We start from the raw sequence: 13,548 nt of genomic DNA on the forward strand, positions 1-13,548 counted from the left end.
CCTTATTTTTTTTGGTTAACAGGAATAAGCAAAAGACAAGTTAGTGATCCTTCTGATTCTTATTTGAGTAATGCACTTAGCTATTAAAAAAGAACAATACCACAAAGTTTAAATTCAAGGTTCAGCATACTAGCGTGATTCTATAATAAATACAAACAATGTTAGTGTTCTTAGAATATTGGAACATGAGAACCTTTTTTTCTTCTAGAAGAAAATGACTTCAAGAATCCATGTGATCATTAATCAGGGGCTTTCTCCACTGATGCTGTTAACCCCTCACATCTCAGTACTTAGGGTTCATGAATTGCTGTGGCTCAGTCCTTGGTGGTCACATAGTATTAAGCTAGTGTTAATGTGACCCCATGTGGTTGGGTGACATAGGGAGTAAATACAGCATGAAAGTTGTGCTAATCCTTCTCTAAGCTGCAGAGTAAATGTGAAAAGATCAAATCTTTCTATCCCTAGAAATGCTTTTAGCATGTCAGGTGATGTAAGAGTTCCTGAATTAATGGGATTAATAATGTGAGGGAAAGCAGCCTAATGTAAATTTCTGGGTTCTAGCTTGCTATTCTAGCTAGCTAGCTAACTTGCTGTGACTGAGTTATGAGCCTATTTTCTCTTCTGGAAAATGAGAATGAACCTATATTCCTTTTGGCTTGGTTCAATGAAAAACCAATTTTTCATTTTAAAACAGTGTTAGCATAACACTGCTGTTAAGTGCTGGTGCTTTGAGAATCAGATTCTTTTCTCTTTTTTTTCATTGTATTTCTTTATTAGACTCCTACAAGTATTTAAAATTAACTTCAAGGGAGGAAGAAGTAATTGTATAGCTTGGCCTTGCTTTTGATCTCTAGGATGCATTAATGATGTACACTATCATTAAGCAGAATTTATCTCATAGCCATCTTGAAACTCCAGGGTGTAATATTTATGTATTTAAAAAAAACACCCAACATTTATTTACATAACACAGAGTTCTGCAAAGTGCTTTCTAGTGGAGCACTTTGTCTGAAGCACATTAAATAACTGTGGAAAGGGAATCAGAATCCTGTTCTCTTGTCTGTTTTGGACAGCAGTCTCTCTTCTTTGAAGAGCAATTAATAACATTCATTAATCTCAAACAGCATTATTGATCATAACCAATTTAATAGGGTATTGGAAGAAAGATTATCTGGTATCCAATGTTATAAATGGCTACTATCTTTTCAAAACCTCTTATATTTTGCTTGGTTAGTACTTTCCTTAAACTATATGTAATTGACAAAATTCAAGTAATGTTATTTCTGAAAGTTCCAAAACTCCCTTTGATTCTGGATTGTGTCAGCTAATCAGAAAAAGGGTCAGATTGGCAATTTAAAAAAGACATCATTCTATGAAAATTTTATTTAACAAAGCTTTAAAATTAGTTTATGGAGCATTTAAAAAAATAATTGTTAATTAACTGCAAGCTTCCTTTCTACGTGTTCTGGATGAAACCAAAACCAAAACCAAGTCAAAGTTATTTTGAGTATTCACCAGAAGCAGGTTACCCAGCACTGCAGCTATATTTAGTTTCATGATGAACAAGTAAAACTCACATGTTCTTTATTTAGACCATATAATACACCATTTTTAGAATTTTAAAATTAGATAAAAGAGCATATTAAATGGCAAGTGTATGAAGTTTCTCTTCATAAACAATGTCAGAACAAAAAGTCTTGAATTACAAAAAGTTAAAAAATATGTAGGTACACTTGAACTTAACATTTCACTAAAGCATAAAGTTACAGATATTATCTAATGAAAAATAATTGTGCCACTTACCTATGTTTGCTGTTTCTATGAACGTTTTTTATTCTGTACATAGGACATTTTGTACAAAATATGAAGTCTACATTTTTATTACTTATTATCATAAACAAAGTACAATGTATGTACAATATTAAAATGAAGCCATACTAAAGCCACACTAAAAAGACACTTATAATATTGTTGACATTCCTGATGCACAGGTATGTTCTGGAAAATGTAAAGATGTTAAACACAGAACTTCCTGAAGAAAAACAGTCACCAAAATTCTAGCTTACTTTTGATGGAGTAGTCTTAAAATTAGCTCAGTATAAATTACACGATATACCTGGACTTTTAATAAGTTGAACAGTTAGCATAAGTGAATTTTAGTATTGACTATGAAAACTTGAATGGGCCAAAGTACTGTATCAGGTCATACTTTTGCCTATGCAGAAATTAGTTTCTCCCAAAAAACCATCATCAGATTTGTCTTTTTTTTGGTGAATGTTTAACTTCAATAAAGAGCAGAAATAAAACAGAGATGTTCTTTAAAAGCCGAGCTTTTACATAATCAACCAAACATTGATATATATGCTTTTTTCTTCTAGAGCAAAAAAGGAGATAACCTCTTTCCAGAAATCTTTTGCACAAACATAGTGAACACCCCAAATCAAATCTATTGATAATCTACCAGCTAAAGATGGAAGTTCAAACAATGGTATATCAAAATACATAAGACACTGCTTTATACAATAAAAAAGCACCCTTTTTCCCTCAAAAGGAGAAGGCATCTAAACTTTTTTTTTTAATTATAGATTTTCATAATGGTAAAGCAGATACATTTCAAGTTTCACAGGAAATATTTGTTCTTACAAAGTGGACTTTTCCACTTTAAAGCAGGGGCAATCTTAATTAGTTCGCTCTCATTACAATAAATCCCCTCCCCCCAAATTATTTTCCTCCAAAACAAAAAGAAATAAACCAGTGGAAATGGATTTTAAATGAAACTGACAGATAGCAGGCACTACATCTGCACAAGTTATTTATATGTCTGCTTTTCACAATATCTTTTATGGATGCAGGAGACCTCATTTTATTGTTGAACAAAAATTTTTTTTAAAAGAAGCCACATTATCTTCTTATGCATTGACATTTAACATTGCAAGTTATATCATCTTACTGTCAGAGACAAAAGAAAACTAATACCACCCATTTAGAATAGCAGAACACATCTCAAACAGCTTTCAAGCAGGATAAATAAGTCAAAATACTGGCCACCCTGAGAGAAAATAAAAAATAGACAAAGCACTAAGTTAGAGTTCCCTCCCTCCCCTCCCTCGTGCTGTTCCATTTAAAACAAAAAGTACATTACATGCAAGTAAGTTTGTGGAATATATAGCAGCATTTGAAGTTCAATGGAAACAGATGCATTTTCATTTTACTTGTGAGGTGTATTTGTAACATGTGTGCTCTTTTCAACAGAAAAAAATATACATTTACGTAAAATTATCATCACTGTTGCTTCCTATAAGCTCTGAGACCAACACTTACTTAAAGACATAGAACAATGTCATTTTAACACCTGGCACATTATATAACTGATGTTTATTTTTGCTGGAAGGCAGCAGATTGGGCTAGGCCGAGAATGATTCAACTTAAAATGACTTTATTCTAACTTTTCTACAAAATTCTGAACTCTTAGAGCCCAAATATTTTATTAAGGTTCAAGAGCCTTGATAAGGGGCAACAATGTTCATTTAAAAGCAAAGTAAAATTTGGAAAATGAAAATGAAACACTTTAAAAAATTTAATCCAATTCCAGTTAAGGTAGACAGAAAAAGCTCTTAGGAAAACAAATTTCTTCTACCATTTTACTCCTGGAATACTGGTATTGTATTAAAGATCCGAAGATATGGCTTTAGATATATGTAAAACTACTAAGACACGATACACATGTCTCTATCCAAAGTAAAGAAATAACATAGAAAAACAACAGTGACTGAAGGATTGTCATAAGTCAACTTTTTGTAAGTTCTGTTAAAATATGAAAGAATCATTTTCATGTACTTTAAAAACTGCTGGTATAGAACAATGTGGAAATAATTTCAAGGTTGTAAAGTCTTAAAATGTGTAATACTTTAAAGGTACTTTCAATTCTGAAACATTTGACATTATCATAGTACCAGCTATTTTTAATGTTTACAAATTCTGTTGGAATATGGAGTTGATTATGATCAGGGTGCTTTTCTATTTGGCTCTAATGTTTAACTGAAATACTCATAATTTAGAATATGCTGGGGTTATGGCGGCACCACCACCTGAATAATGTGGTCATTTAATACTTATCAACCCATGGTTCTGAAAATGGAGCCTGATAATTTACCATTGTTTGAACTACTGATCTTGAGCTGTATGCTGAATTAAATTATTGCCTACAGAACTGGGTTGAAGAAAGCTTTTGACTTTGAGTACAACTGATTTGTATGGCACAAGATGTATGTATTTTCTATTAAGTCAAAAATAATATGCCTCCTCCCCATATGTTCCATGGTAATAAGCTAATGCCCATCATGTGATATTATCTCATCAGCTCTGCAATGGGATTCCAAGGCTTTCATGGTATAGATATCCTGAGGCAGTTCTGACTTGCGTCGCACAAGAGGACGATCCTTTTTCTGATCTTTCTGTGCCTGAAATTAAAAATGCAATGAAGTTGGCTAAAAACTAAGCTATCTGAAGAATGAAATACATTTCAGAAAAGTGAGTAAAAATTGGCTAATTACATGATGAAGGCTTTAGTATATTGCTGGGAATACTAAACAATAGGATTTCTTCAAATGAAATGAGAAAGGGAAATAGAATGTGTCAAATGTTAGCATATTAAAAAAAACTACTTGTAAATAGCTCATAAATTCATCTATTCCACTTTATAGACTTCTCTAAGTTTTCTGAGACCAATTTCTGACTATTTCATAGAAAGACTTTCCTATTAATTTGCAGCAATCATCATTGGTCATACTGTTCTTAAAGCAGTGAAATTTCATATAGTTTCAATTGGAGGTAAGTAAAGACAGGACTGACAACTCTTTCACTTTAAAACCATTTCTTTCATGTAGAAAAATACACGTGTCCCCTGACCTTCACCATTTGGAATGTAGGAAACTGCTTTTTCTTTCTGGTAAATAGATATGGTTTAAATAAGACCTTTTTGCGTGTAAAATTGAAATTGTCTTTAAAGAAGGGAGACCTAATATTAAGAATTTTTTGGGAGATCATTAATAGTAGCAATCTATTTCCATTAATGATATTTTAAAATAGTCAAAAAAGAAAATTCTAATAACCATATACTTTAAAACAATAATAGCCTAGACTGTTAAAAACTATTAATTTATATTTTTGAGGCAATAAATGAGCAAATAACTCATAGTTTTGAAGCAGATGTCACAAAAAGTTTTCTATTTAAAAAAAGCTAGTTGATTAAAAACCAAATCAAATAACATGCAATTATCTTTTCTTTTCCTTTGATTGAACCAGATAAGTATCTTAAAACTCTCTGTGTGTGTCTGTTTATGTGTGTGAAACCAGCCACTGTATTTAAACATAGTAATTAACTGTCAAGAGCATTGTAACAATATTCCTTAACAATATCATCTGACAATAGAAGTGATTTAACTGTAATAGTTATCTTCTTGGCACCTTTATCTCATCTATACTAACTTTTGATAAAATGGATATCAAACTGATGCACAGGTATGTAAAACAAAAATAAACTATGTGTTAACTTCAGAAATTCATCAGATAAAGGTTATATCTGCAAAGAAATCTCCCTCAACTTTTTCCAGTGACTATTTAGGGAATAGTCCTTTGAGAATGTACAGAAACAGTTATAATATTAAGACTAAAAAAGATTTCTAATTTGATGTTATTTTAGGAATACTTCCTATAAGGTTAGCTTAATGAAATAATTCCAATTCTTTCAAGAAAATAATTTATCTTTTGAGAATCTTTTTCCTTAGGAATAATGACAAATATATAGAAGTCCAGTTAACAAAGTAGTCTAACAGAACTACAAACATAAATCCTAGAGGACAAGTCTTCCTATGTACTTCATAGATTTCTCTTTGAATCTTCCAGACAAGTCATAGTAGTCATTAAAAAAAAAAATCTAAAATATTTAGTCATTTTAGAAGCAGGAACCATAAGTAACCATAATTCTATTTTTACAGCAAAGATAATGATTAAAACCTCAGAACTGATGAATTTAAACTTCCTGAGGGGCAAAAAACTGTGACACACACAGGGCTTTTGTTAATTAAACTCAAAAAGAGAGCAATTTTATAATTCACAAGGGAGAAAATGAGAAAACAGAAGTGAAGACAGACATGCAAGTCAACAGACTGAATGAATAATGCTTGCTGGAGAAGATGGCAATCACAAATGTATTAGGATGTTTACTGGAAAAAAAAATCACAGTAACAAATATGAAACAAGCACTACACACAGACACAAAGACACACAGACACATACAGACACAGATACAGACACAGACACACACACTTTTTTTTAATCCATAAGAAGGCTTCAGGAAAGAATGAAATGACAAACTATTGAAGCTTCCTTTAAAAGGCCAGACTTTGAAATAAATAGAAAAAATAATAGAATAAAGTGATTATAATAGTCCATTTCTCCCTTTCTAAAAGGATTAGTAGCTCATAATTCAATTCAGGATAAAGCAAATAAACTAGGTAAGGATTCACGTTTCTAAAGTACAATTTCTTGACTACTGTCACAAAGTTAGAATGACATGAAAAAAGGAAAATACTTCATGTATAAAATTATGTACTTTTTTAGTTGTTTTCTAAAGTCAAAGCTAAAATTTTAAATACACTGTACAAGTTTAATAATGAATACCTTCACTTTATACTTTTCATCTTTTTAGACTTTCCTTATCTGCATGGGTGTAACTGTTTTTCTTCCGACCGACTGTTAAAATAAGAATTGTAAACATTTTAAGTCTTTCTGATCAAAATAAGATTCATGTTTAATTTAGTAGATTCTATATCGAGCTCATACAAATTTTATAAAGTTTCTGGGATAAAAAATTTGGATTTTACATATTCCTCAAAACTATTATCCCAATGAAATTCTCCAGGGGAATGGAAATAAACACCTTAACTATTAAATTGCTTTACTTGTTTCTTTTCCAGATGTTTCTTTTTATTCTTTACATTAATATAACAATTTTCAGGTCCTGTGACTATTCCCGATTTTTGGATAAAGAGTCTAGTTCAAATTTATCACTTTGCAAAAATAAATTTAATAACAAATAAACTAAAACCACAGAAAGTTGCCCAATGGGGAAAAAAAAATTCATGAAAGCACAAAAATTACTGTGCCAAAGATTCAGTTATAGCATTTCTTAAAAAAAAGGAAAAAGAACATTGGACTTGACTTAAAGCTAACATAAGTAATTACTGCAATTGTTAGTTCTCTATGCTCTCCTAAAAATATAGAGGCCAAATGATCAGGGGCAGCCTAACTGGGAAAATGAATATGTATTAAGTAACCAATTTTTAAAACAATGTTAAAGGTTCAAAAGCAGATCCTGCCAGGATTTTATAAATGGAAGCTCTATTCTTAATATCTCATCATCTAGAATAGTTGAAATTTGGGACAAAACTTTTAATTTGGTCCTTTGGAAGTTATGGACCAATGGTTTTTGTAAGAACAGAGCTATTTATATAACAGCATCAAAAATCTGATATTATATATTATTATAATTCATTAAAAAAGACTACTATAAATACTCCCTCCATCTCCCCAATGATTGCTTCCTCTAGTAAAACAAACCTTTGCCTTGTTTTTGTACTTATACTCCCTTTTACAGCGATTTCTATATTTTATTCAGTGATTTCTATAGTCTATTCACTTAACTATCCTTGAAAGCAAGATACACTTTTTTCGTTCATTGTGCCCAACTAGGATACAGTACTGAATAAAGCATGCACTTAATAAATATTGTTGTATAAACGAATAAATCCTTCTCCAAATGCCTGCTTTTCTAGGATGAGACTACAAGCCAAATCAAGAAGTATTTATATTATTAAATATCTACTATGTGCCAGCAACAGTACCAAACATTGAAGGTGCTGTGGTAAATGATACCTATATGAGAGCTGAAATTCTCTTCCTGGTTATAACAGACACATAACTGTTCTAAGAAAGTGCCCAGATATTAATGATCTGTTACTACTTTAATACTTTACTGGGCAATCCCCAATTGATGCATATGAAAGCCTGAAGAAGGTGTCTTCATGAATTGCTAAGCCTTAAATTGATACTTTGATAGCCAATTTGTCCATGATTAAGGAGAAGATACCCAAGTTAGTGCTGTGCAGATATTCAACGTTATTTTAGTCAGGTGGGATCTAAGAGTTCACGACCCCTTGGAATAACTCAGAATCAATCAAATAATCAACATTTAGATTGTAGTAGAAAGAAAATTACTAAAATAAGTGTCAGGTTTCCTCAAAGAAATATATAGGTCAACTTGTTGGCATATTTGCTTGGCTCAATGAGACTGTTTAGAACAAGGTAGCACATAAATAAAAAACACTCAAAAACAGAATAGTCTTAGGGTCTAAGAACACAATTTAATTCCTTTTCTATCTATACTTCCTTCCCTGTCCTTCCTTATTTGACCCTTAAAACAACCCTATCTCAATCTGTCCAACTTGACTTGCTTTTTATAGTTCATTGGTATAAAGGCTATATAATGAACTAGGAAAAAAAAAAAAAAAAAAAAACTTCAGTTCTTGTCCCCACTTTGATCACTAACTTGCCAGGTAGTCGACTATAGGTAAATTGCATTTGCTACAGTAACATCATATGTAAAATAAGGGTTTGGATTGGATTAAATACCACACTGCTCCAAAGGAGTTTAAAATATGACATGTAAAAATATGCATAAGGGCTCATCTAAAATGGAAGTCTAGGATCCTCTCCTACACAAGAAAACCCTCTCCCCATACTTGAAGGAATTTAGAACATTAGGGTCCTTTCCCATCCTAAAATGCTATTGCATCTTTTATGGCATATTGCTATTACTATTAGGTATTTGTTTACATTTCTCTTAATGTCTGACTATTCTTTTTAAAGAAATATGCTATGGTGGTCAAAGGACTATTAAGTAGCTTGGAGAGGCAGGCAGTTAGATGGTGCAGTAGAAAGAGCACTAGATCTGGAGTCAGGAAGGCTCAAATAAAAGTCCAGTCTCAGTCATTTACATATCTGTTTGATTTAGTTTTCTCAACTGTAAAATGGGAACAAGTATCTACCTCACAGGGTTATTGTGAAGATCAAATGAGATATATATTTGTAAAATACTTAAGTATAGTATGTGAGAAGCTAGCAGTGCTGCAAGCTTCAAAGTAGTGTAGGATAGCAGGTATCACTGACCAAGAGGTTTTCAGAATGTGAGCAGTTAAGAAAGGTTAAGATTGCACAGAACAATGAAGTAATCAATAGAAGGCTTGAGTAAACAATGATTTGGGGGGGGAGAGGGGAAGGGTTAGAAAGGCACAGGTGAATTCAGTCGATCAGAAAGAATCTTTGAAGGGAGGGACTATGCTAAACTAGCAAGAATAAAGGTTCTTTCACTTCTGTGCTCAGCACTCCCTGAAGAGGAGTGGGGTTTGCTTCTGGCCAGAAACATTAAGATGATTAATTAATAATGTCCTCGATATCTGATTTTAAGTGTCAAAAGTGTTGTTCTAACAAGTGTCTTTTTGCAGACAGCAGACAATTTCTCCTTTCCTTCCCTTAAGCACTTAAGATCCTGGTCCTGAAAGTTAACTTATATGAGAAATTCAAATTTTAATCTAAGCTACATATTTCTTTAGCTTCAGTTCTGACTTAATATGGTATTTATAGATCACATTATTTCTAATACTCACATGTATAACCAGAGTTGTTAGTATACTAGAGACCTATGCTGTTTTTACAAGTAATGGTATCTAAATCCTGAGAACTGTGTTTGAGGCAATACATCTAAAAGTGCAAAACTCAGCCAATCCTTGCAATTAAGACATATGGTATGAAGCCTCCATTAGATGTAATAGGTCATTTCCTAGTCTAAGTTATTCTATAATTTGAGTTCATGGTTGGCTAATTTTATGGTTGGTTTGAATTCAGTCTATAGGCTATCAAATCATTAGACTTTCTTAAGAGTTACTGGAGTGGTATTTTATAAAAAACTTAAGACTAGAGAGCCAGAGCCTAGATGTGTGATTTCATTGATATAGGAAGGTCCCAGAGGCAGGACCTTCCTGACCTCAAGGTCAGTTTCTAACCACTGTCAGGTTGCTTCTCAAATAAATTAAGAAAAACTAAATGAAATGGTAACATTTGTTCTTTAGTTCATGAGTGAATTCTAATTCTTTTTCCTTTACGTTTTAAAAGTTAAAAAAAAAAAAAAAAAAACAACACCTAAAAGCAAAATAATTCTTGGAAAAACTTTCACAGAGCACTGAATTATCTCATAAAAGTATGAAATTTAGTGATAACCAGATTACGCAACATATGGATTATTTATGTTTTCAAAGGAGTCCTTTACACCTTAAGTCTGCAAATGTCGATAATTTAAAAACTTCAGTGAGATGGAAAAAATGGTCACAGATTTAGAGATGACATGGTGCTGCTATTAAACCAGGGAGTATGAAAAAAAGCCTGCTGCTTTCTGATGTTTAAACATGATTTAAAAATCATTATTATATCTGTCTAGATCCACAACTAATTTGAAGTGTCTTGACTTAATTGAACTTGAACAAAACTCTAGTCTTTTCTGCATTAATTAGGCTTAGCAATTAACTGTAAGCAAGTGTAGTTTGTTATACACCATATTAAAACATAAGTTTTGATAGTTATGTTAAAGGGTTGGTTTTTAAAAAGAAATACTAAATGTTTTGCCAATTAACTCTGTGACTTCTTAAAGAAATATGTCACAGTGGCTGAAGGGCAAAACAAAAGATTTCATTAAGTGAGAAAAATCCTTATTCTCATACAGATTACAATCACCAACATGAGTTGTAGCTGAAAAATCTATCACACTTAGGATGACCTACTGATAACCTTCTCTAAACTTGTCAAGTCTGGTCCTCAGATAACTGACAGACTATCTGAAGGCCCATTCTTGACAGCACTCTAACTTGGTAGGACTTGCTAGAGTTTTCACAGTTCTTGAGAACCTAAAATCACCTTTATAATATGTTATACTTTGGTGGAGCTATTCCTAGGTTCAGTTTTCCTGAATATGCTTATGGCTAAATATATGTCTATTCGTTTAACAAATGACATACAAATGGGAAGTAAGAGAGCTACTTAAATCTTGGGAGAAGCTAAATGATCTATATACCAGGAGAAACTCTCCTTTAAAGTTTAGCTTGTTTAGATCAATCACTACCAGAGATACATAAAGTACAGAACTGGAGTTCGAAAGGATCTTAGGGATTTATTCCAGTTCTTAGAATAGGTTCAGAAGTAAATGAGTTCCATACCAAGTAACAAAGTCAGGAGAAGAAATCAATTTTCCTTATAAACAATGAAACAACTTCCCCTTCACCCCCCAAAAAAGCTGCAAGCCAAGGCCAGAAGTATCTAGAAAATATCTACAGAAGGGACTATGATTGAAATGTGATTCACCAAGAATTCTTGATAGCCACAGTGGAAGGGATCTTTGAAACAATCTAGGTCAATACTTACACTACATAAAAGAGGAAATTGAAGCCAGAGAATTATATGTCTGATGTCACCACAGCCAATGGCAGAGATAGGAAAAGAATGTTTAAGTCTTTTGGCTTCCCATACTAGGGTTCCTCCCCTTATACCATGTTGCCTCACCTGAGTCAATGAAGCACCACAGTGAATAGAATTCAGGTCTAAAAGAAGACCTGAGGTCAAATTTGACCTCACACACTAGTTGTGTGATTAGTGGACTAGAACTAGTGGACTAGTGTGGACTAGAAGTCCAATCACTTGACTTGTCTACCTCAATTTTCTCAGCTGTAAAATGGGGCTAATAACAGCACCTCCTTTGCAGAGAGGTCTCAAGAATCATATGAGACAATTATTTTGAAAAGTGCTTAGCACAGTGACTGGCACAGAGTAGGTGCTACATAAATGTTTATTATTTCCTTCCCTTCTCTCGTTATACCATGCTGCCTTAGTTGATTAACTATGACAAGCTTAAATTAGATCTGTGATTTGATTGGTAGAGGGAATAATTAGGCTGAAATTATACAAAAATAAAACTGATCTTGCATCAAGTAATACTGAATACAGTGTTAGAACAAGGTGGTAATGGATAAAAAACAAGCCCTGTGAGACTGGAAACCCAGTGTTCAAGTCTATTTCTGACACATTATTAGTTATCTGGGAATAGACTTAACCCTTCAATGCCCTAGGCAATTTTCTAGAATTACTCACTGCAAAGAAGCTGGGATGCCCTACTAGAGGGAGGTAAGCTCATGAGGGAATTCCCTATAAAAATGAAATTGAGTGAGAATAGAATTGTCTTTTCTTCCTGCATTATGTTCTTTAGAATTAAGTACAATATTTGGTTATACATAGTAAATATCTCTTCAATATTCCCTTCATTAGTCTCTATCACAAGCCCAGCTGAGATGCTGGACTAGTGTGACCCTAACTTCTGCAGCCCTATTCTTCCCCACCTGCTAGTTCCTGTGTTCCTGCTTGAGTGGAGAAAAAAAAAAAAAAAAGAATTTTGAAGTTTCCAGTGTGGTCAGGGGCAGAATTAGTCATTTGGACACAGAAAGAAGAGACTGCTTCAGGATTAAACTGAAATAGCAGGGAAGCAAAAGAATATGCTAGGGAGGTGGGAGGTTGCTATTGTTTTTAAGAATAAGAGTTGTACAGAAGTTAAAACTAATATGGCTAGTTTTCAAATTATTGCCATTAAAAATTTGATTAAGGAAAATGTCAGGGTATTTAATTGAAAAAAAAAAAAAAAAAAAGACCTATCTCTTAATACTAGAGACCCTATTGTATAAGAACCATGGGTGAAGCCTGCTATTTAATTAATTAAATTATCATGTTAATTAAAACAAAGATACTGGTACATATAGTACCATCAACTAAATTTTAAGTATTTATTAAGAGCAGCTCAACTTATCTCCATATAATTTTACCTGACGTGACTCTTCATTGACTGTCTTTCTCAGCATCTGTAAATCTTCATATAAAGGCCCATCTGTTTCCATTGCAACTGGAAGATTCAGGGAACTGGCTTCACTATACACTGTGTACTAAAATGCAAATTGTTAAAATTGTCACTCTCAGTTAGAAGGAACCACTACACACTTCAAAGCATTTTATTGCTGGTGAAGTAGTATTTAATTCAAGGAGTAATTTGTTTTAGGTAATTAAAAATCTTAATTTTAATGTGTCTGATGAGAACTGAATACTTCTTAAAGTACCTCAAACCTTGCAAACCTCTAAATATAGTTGCTTTCTGTATCTAAGAAAAAGATGCAAATAGAAACTTTTTTTTTTAAACTGGGGAAAAAGTATGAGCGCTGACTAAGTAAAATACAAGTTTTCTAAATATATAACAATGAACATATGGTAAGCCATTAGCAATTCTATTTAAAAATAAAACAATCATGACACATTCTACCCAAAGTCAGATTTGGGACTGAAAACTGGCTTCAATCACCTCAAAATATTATTTATAGGAACTCTTTAGTATTAGTTGGTTATATA

General features: G+C 32.6%; 1 protein-coding gene across 14 annotated transcripts in view; it reads right to left on the reverse strand.

The window, feature by feature from the left end:
* Nucleotides 1-1,567: 1,567 nt before the first annotated feature.
* Nucleotides 1,568-13,548, reverse strand: part of PPP2R5C (protein phosphatase 2 regulatory subunit B'gamma) — a 204,500-nt gene continuing 192,519 nt past the window's right edge. For 9 of the 14 annotated variants that reach the window (XM_031953229.1, XM_031953233.1, XM_031953235.1 and 6 more), the window contains 2 exons: nucleotides 12,975-13,091; nucleotides 1,568-4,460 (listed from right to left, as the gene is read on the reverse strand). In XM_031953229.1, the coding sequence (XP_031809089.1) occupies nucleotides 4,329-4,460; nucleotides 12,975-13,091 (249 nt within the window). In that variant the 3' untranslated portion in view covers nucleotides 1,568-4,328. Of the gene's footprint in view, nucleotides 4,463-6,681; nucleotides 6,754-12,969; nucleotides 13,092-13,548 lie in introns of all 14 variants that reach the window. The other 5 variants (XM_031953231.1, XM_031953240.1, XM_031953232.1 and 2 more) reach the window with 3 other exon arrangements.

Source organism: Sarcophilus harrisii, chromosome 2 (genome assembly GCF_902635505.1).
Source record: "Sarcophilus harrisii chromosome 2, mSarHar1.11, whole genome shotgun sequence".
NCBI lineage: Eukaryota > Metazoa > Chordata > Mammalia > Dasyuromorphia > Dasyuridae > Sarcophilus > Sarcophilus harrisii.